The following is a 6,888-nucleotide window of genomic DNA, read 5'->3' as shown; positions in this document are numbered from 1 at the left end:
TTGTGAAATGTTCAGTGTGTAGCCTGTCCCAGCATGATCTGTAATGGACAAATAAACAGTTTCACTTAAGTGTAGTTTGCTTGTATGTACTATGATGTGTATTGAGCCATATATTGAGCCATGTTGTATTGGGTCTAATAGGTATGTTTCATGTGACTTGACCACATAAAATTAATAGTGAATTAAAAAAAAAAATGTTTACAGGTGAGATTATGTTGAAGAAATGAAAGATTATTAGTGTGTGTGTGTGTGTGTATAAAAAAATATATAAAAAAAAAAATATATATATATATATATAATAAAAAATACAGAATAAATGAAAATCATAAATGGTTTAATATTTTAATATACAGTGTCACATGATCCTTCAGAAATAATTCTTATATGCTGAATTATTATTAATGTTGGAAACAGCTTAATTTTTTTATAACCTGTGATACTTTTTTTTCAGGATTAAAAAGTTAATTAATTAATACTTTTATTCAGCTAGGATGTGTTAAATTGATAAAAAGTGATAGTAAAGATTTATATTGTTAGAAAGGATTTCCATTTTGAATAAATGCTTTTCTTTTAAACTTTTGATTTGATTTTGAATTTAAACATTGAAGATTGGAGTGAATGGGTGATGAAAATTCAGCTTCTCCATCACAGAAAAATAAATCACAATATTACTGTTTTCTCTGTATTTTTAATGCAGAAAATAAATGCAGACGTGGTGAGCATAAGAGACTTTTTTTCAAAAACATTAAAAATAGTAATGTTTTCAAACTTTTGACCAGAAACTATATATATATCACACACACACACACACACACACACACAGATGTTTTGGATTTACAGGAGAAAATTATTTAGAACGTGGAAGCGAAATAATGTTTTAAAGAGATACAAGAGAGAAAAAAACATTATACAATTAGCAATATTATTAAAAAAGCACTGACAAAAAAGCTCCAAATCATAATATTTTACAAATTATATATTGATAAATGTCTGGCATTAAGAGCAAAACGTATAGCCTATTATTAGAGCATTTAATATTATTATAAAATATGATGTTGACATATAGCCTAAGTGAAGTAACATAATTTATGTTGTGTTAATAAGACACTTTCATAAAACCTTTTTATTTATTTTTTTGTTATAGGCTACTGTAGGCCTACTGTTAACATTATTCATTTATTATCGATAACATGGTAGTCACTGTACATTGTGAATGAACAAATATGGGTTACGCTTATGTCAATATTAATATTCATAGATTAAAAGAGAGATGTTTTGCATCACTGCGATGATGATGTGCTGCGCGCTCTCCGTCATTGGCTCGTGCAGCGCACGCCACTGATCCTGCGGTAAAGATGGCGGCGGCGGAGGGGGCGCGCAGCGGCTGGAGCAGAACGGAACGACCCCAGACGGGTTCGTTTTAAGAGAAACGGTGCTGGGGGGCAGGAGAATCCTACATTCCCGTTTAACAGAGCCGCTTATCCGGTTTAGTAGAATCGAACGATTAGACAGTGTGTTGTTAGGTGTTAGGTGTTGGGTGGGTTCTCTCGCTCTCTCTCCCATACACACACACACACACACACACACACACACACACACACACACACAGAGATTGCTAAGCTAAGCTAACAGAGCTCGGTCCGGTCCGGTAGAGGAGAAGGAAGAGGAGGAGGAGGGGTGACCAAGAAAGGGAAGACAATCATCCCTTGAAGCACAGGCCGTCGTCCCGCGGTTCGTTCGTTCGTTGTGGGATGTGAGCGGTCCAAACGGACGGCGGGTCTTTCCACAGATCTGTGTTATTTTCCCACCCAGAACACTCGCAGGATGGGACAACAGGTAGGCCGCGTGGGAGAAGGGGCTTCCGCAGGGATTCAGACCCCACCGCAGGGGCAACAGCAGCAGCAGGGCAGATCGAACCGGGCCAGCAGCTCCGGGAGGAGACCCCGAGACAGCAACATCACAGGGACGCCACCGGGCAGAACTGCCGCCGCTGCAGCGAACATCATGCCGGATCCAGGGATCAATGTTTTCACCCTGCACTCAGGTATGAGCCCATTCAGCTGGTCATTTCGCAGGGTTCTCCCTTTGAGTCACTGGCAACATGCAAATCATTGTCGGTAAAATGCGGAGCGGGCTCTCCGTTGAGAAGTTGGGATAAGCGGAAATACTCCATGACTCGGGCTGTGTTGCAAAATCTAGTGTGTTGCCTATGTAGACAGCGTTATCTTGACACCATGAATGCGCTTGAACACTCCGTAGAAACCATGGCCGTAACCATGTCTTGAACATTGACATGGACATGCACTGTTAGACTGCTAAAGCAGATAAAGGGTAAAATGTACCCTTTTAAACTTTTTCATTCAATCTACACACACACAGCAGAGCATAATTGTCTGAACAGTTTGTGAGTTTAACATGTGTTTTGTAAGTGGTTAAGCATGTCTGGTCATCTTCCATTAGAACATTTCTTTGAAGAATATGAAGTGTTGTTCCGTGTACTAGCAGCACCATTGTGCCCATTCCAGGTGGAGTGTCACTGAAATGAGTATTGTGAGGCTCTGATTGGATAAAAGCATCAGGTAAATGACAAGTTTGTTTACTGTCACTTATAATGACCCAAATCATCTTTTTAGGATTCATGTTCTGGTTAAAATTTTTATTTTCTTGTTAAAATTGTTTATATGCTCCACAGCTATTGAGATATTCCTGCAGAAATATGTAATATGAGCAGATTCTGCTTCTTATTCACAGAATATTTATATTGCATGTAAACACGGTTGCCGATTTAAGCCTGCTCCGTGCCTGCTCAAAACTCTGCGCAAAGGCATAATGCTGCATTACAGCCAGACTGACTTCTGCCTGCTCTGACCCACCTTACACACCCTAGTATAAAAGTATACTCTTACAATTGCATTTATCTCTTGAGCAACATTACACAGCCTGTATTAATGCCACTTCAGAAGTGCTTCAGTGCCACCTTAACTGTGTAAATTTGGCATTTGATGTTGAGGAGTGTGTGTTTTTTTTTTTTTTTAAGGGCAGTAACTCAACTGAGAAGGGGAAGTTCAGAGTCAGACACCATACTATCCTAACTGTAGAAATCCGATGACTGTTATTTGATAGGGCTGGCATTTATTGTCTCTTATGAAGCACTTGCTGGTGGGAAAGCTGCTGGGGAAGCCACTGCTTTCTCGGATTTCACTCGCTCGATTTCACTTGACTCATTTGTTTCAGGCAGTAACACAAAGCACATATTTTATCATAATACTGTTTGTGTGTCACACAGATTTATCTTTTCTTGAATCTCATAATCAGGTGTTGTTTATTGTGACTGTGGCACAATGGTTGGGATTTCATTAGATGTGTGGTTTGCTCTGCAAGGGAGTCGAGAATAGGGTTGGGGATCTATCGTTTACATTTGAGCGTTTCCGATTGCAATTCTGCTTACAGATTCCGATTCTTTTAGATTCCCAGTTTCGATTCCAGTATGGTAAAAACATTTGTATCAAACATTTATCGATTAACCGGTGGGAAAATGTCCTTACCATTGCATCCCTGATCCTTGATTTCGGCCCTCCAAAACCATTTAGTCCCAAAACCAATTCATCCCGAACTGTTACACATGCGTTTTCTTTCTCAACTGTTTACGTTCACCTAAGACAAAACTGACTGTGACATGTTTTAACATAACTTTGTGTGTATTTGTACATTCAAGCTTAAGAAAACACATACGATTTTCGATTCCCACCCCTTGAGACATTATCTTTAGCACTATTTGGATGTTGTTAGATGAACAGTGATGTCTGTTATCCATTTCCCATGAGTTGCGTTTGGTCTCCTCCTTGGAGGCTCGTGCCCAGCTTCTGGTTAGTCTGTTCTCCAGGGTGGGTTGATCAATGCCAAAGAGGAGCTTGTCACATCTTGACAGTGAACCCTTCGGCTGGAAACACTGACATGTGAGGGTTGCAGATGAGTTATTTTTACTCTCATCCCTTATAGCCAGATGTATAGCAGTGGCTGAAAGTCATCTGAATAATAATTGTATGGTTACAGGCCTGACTGTCATACCAGTGGTGACTAGCTGCCATGATAAACTTCATCAGACACACCTTATATCAAACACTGGAGGCTAGAACATCTCATTTCTGATCTCCAATCATATGGCCTTGGTCACATTTTGTTGTTTTATCTGTAAATTCGCTCCGTCTCAGAGTGTTAGAGCCTCATCTGTAAGGTTAAAGCGATAGCTCACCTTAAAATGAAAAATATTTTGTTGGTTACTCGACCTAAAGAGTTTTTCCGGTAACACTTTACAATAAGGTCTAATTTGTTAACATTAATGCTATGCTGACATGAATGCTATGGAAAACACATATTGCTTATTGTTAGTTCATTTAGCTAATGCATTAAAATGTAATAATTAAAAATTATTAGCCAATACCAATAATAAGGTCTCATTTAGTTAAATTATTAGACTGATTTTAATTAAAAAAGTATACTGTACAGTACCTGTCAAAAGTTTGCAAACATTACATTTAACATTAAATAATGTATTTGTTTTCTATTTTAACACATTTTGAAATGTAATTTATTCCTGTGATGGTAAAGCTGAATTTTCAGCATCATTACTCCAGTCTTCAGTGTCACATGATCCTTCAGAAATCATTCTAATATGCTGATTTGATGCTCAAGAAACATTAAATGGTATTATTTTATGTAGTGCTGCCTGAAACCCTATTGTAATTGTAAGGATTTTTATTATTATCATTGTTGAAACAGTTTTGCTGCTTAATTTTTGTAAAAAAAACATTTGTTTTTACATCTTTAAATGAAATAGTGTGATATCATATATATATATATATATATATGAGCTTTGTCAAAATAAATCATATCGGTCAACCGTTTAGTCAGATGTAATAATTATTTGTCAAAAACACCTTTTGCTATCTTCCAAAAAAAAAAAAAAAACGCACATGGGTTTTGAACGACATTAAGGGTGGGTGAATAATGACAATTTTAAAGAGGTCATCGGATGTAAAAATTCACATTTATATGGTGTTTGCATATAAATGTGTCTTTGAAGTGTGTGGACAACCACCATACAATGAAAAAAATCCAATCACTCCTTTTTTTTTTCATCCTCAAAAAGCCTAAACACTCTCAATAATCAAGCCGTTTGGATTTTCTGAGCAATATGATGTCATATTGCTCATGCTCCACCCACGACCACTGATGAACTGTCCCGTATTAGCATATTTCCACCCTCAGCTCATTATTCATAATTGATCTCATTATCATTTAAAGAGACATGCACCGAAACAGGTCGCTATGAACAGAGCTGTTTTTGAGGAGGTAAAAAGGGTGTCGTTTTACACAACCATTGAGGAATTTTAACCAAAGTATGTTACAAACTTTACACTAAGACCCTAAAGAATCATACCAACTTGTGGAAAATGGGCATCCGATGACCCCTTAAGTTTTAGATGAACTGTTTCTTTTAACTTTTTCCACACCGGCGTTTAAAAAAAAAAAGTAGCCATCCAGCACCAGCATTTTTTATAATTTTCACAAAACTTCAAATTCAATCTCATACATACCTCTTCTTGTGTTTGGCTTTTCATTCAGTAAGGTTTGGCAGTTTTGATTTATATGTTGTTTAATGATCGCGTTAGCGTACATATGCGTAAGCAATGCTTCTATCAATTGTTTCTGCTTCTTCACTTATTTTTGGATCCAGAGATTCTATACTCTTTCAGAAGATGCGTAATATCGCCCCCTACTATATAGGTGGAACATGGATTGCTGGATTGTCATAAATGACGGAAAAATCCAGTCAGTGGTGGGGAAAGAGTTAATAGCTGGAGGGTGCACTATAGTACTGTCATTAACATTCTCTTATACAACATCAACAGGAAGCTTCTTCACGGTTTAATTTTGAAACTCTGCAGTGCGGTCATCATCACTTAGAGTCTGATGACTACACAAGAGCATAGTGGACTACTCCATTTCCCAAAGCTTTTCTGCCCATCGACAGGTGACTCATCTAACGCTCAAAGCAGAATTCTGTCAGAATATTCATCTCTTTCATGAACTAGCGGAATTCCATCAGATACGACCGGGATGAACTGTGCTTAATTTGACCACGGCGTCAGACGGAGGGATAAAAGAGTGGTCCTGTCTGCGTCCTCCCGTCCCCTGCAGTCAGCCAATGAGTCAGCCCGTCGCCGCTCTGAGGTCACGGGGCCAGTTCCACACTCTTTTTATTTATTTATCAACTCTGTCCTTTACCAGCAGGCTTTTATTATTTCAGTAGGGTGGTGCAAAGTGCTGCCCTGAACTTAATGCAGTACCCGAAACGATTGATTTTTAGAGCTCAGAACAGTGCAGAGCTTTAGTTGGCACACGATTAGAAGATAAAATGGACAGACGAACTCTCGAAAGTTTCCTTTCTGTTTGTGTTTGTTGTTCCATCATTTTATGTATCATGCATTTCCAAGGTTTGGGAAAGCGAAAAGCCTCTAAGCCCGATAGAGTGATTTTGTGTTAACTTAATGATATAATGTCGGCATTTGGCGGCAGCTTCAAATAAGACTCATCCAAGCAAAATTGAGAGTCAGAACTGTCCGTTTAAGAAACATGAGAGAATATCGTAGATGATTTGGTGAAGTTATGGTTTTGGAGCTCTGGTTGTTTCTGGTAAGCAAGCATAATGCTGCTGTAATTGAGTTCATAATTAGGCTAGGTTACATAAATATCTCTTTCATCTCAGTTTGTTCTAAAGGATTGAGTAGACAGCACTGACACGTGTGAGAGGATGTAAGAGGATAGGAATTAAGGGCTAAATTAGATTAAGCAATCCATTTTTTGATATGTGAGAGAGATTTGAAG

At 38.1% G+C, this 6,888-nt stretch overlaps 1 protein-coding gene across 1 annotated transcript in view; it reads left to right on the top strand.

The window, feature by feature from the left end:
• The first annotated feature begins 1,091 nt into the window (after positions 1–1,091).
• abl2 (c-abl oncogene 2, non-receptor tyrosine kinase) overlaps positions 1,092–6,888 on the top strand; it is a 34,104-nt gene continuing 28,307 nt past the window's right edge. Inside the window, exon 1 of the mRNA XM_084388511.1 lies at positions 1,092–2,044. Within this exon, the coding sequence (XP_084244637.1) occupies positions 1,825–2,044 (220 nt within the window). The 5' untranslated portion in view covers positions 1,092–1,824. The remainder of the gene's footprint in view (positions 2,045–6,888) is intronic.

Source organism: Rutilus rutilus (assembly GCF_951802725.1).
Source record: "Rutilus rutilus genome assembly, chromosome: 19".
In the NCBI taxonomy this organism is placed as follows: domain Eukaryota; kingdom Metazoa; phylum Chordata; class Actinopteri; order Cypriniformes; family Leuciscidae; genus Rutilus; species Rutilus rutilus.
The sequence above is the reverse complement of the archived record's forward strand: the minus strand, read 5'-3'. Positions and strand labels throughout refer to the sequence as shown.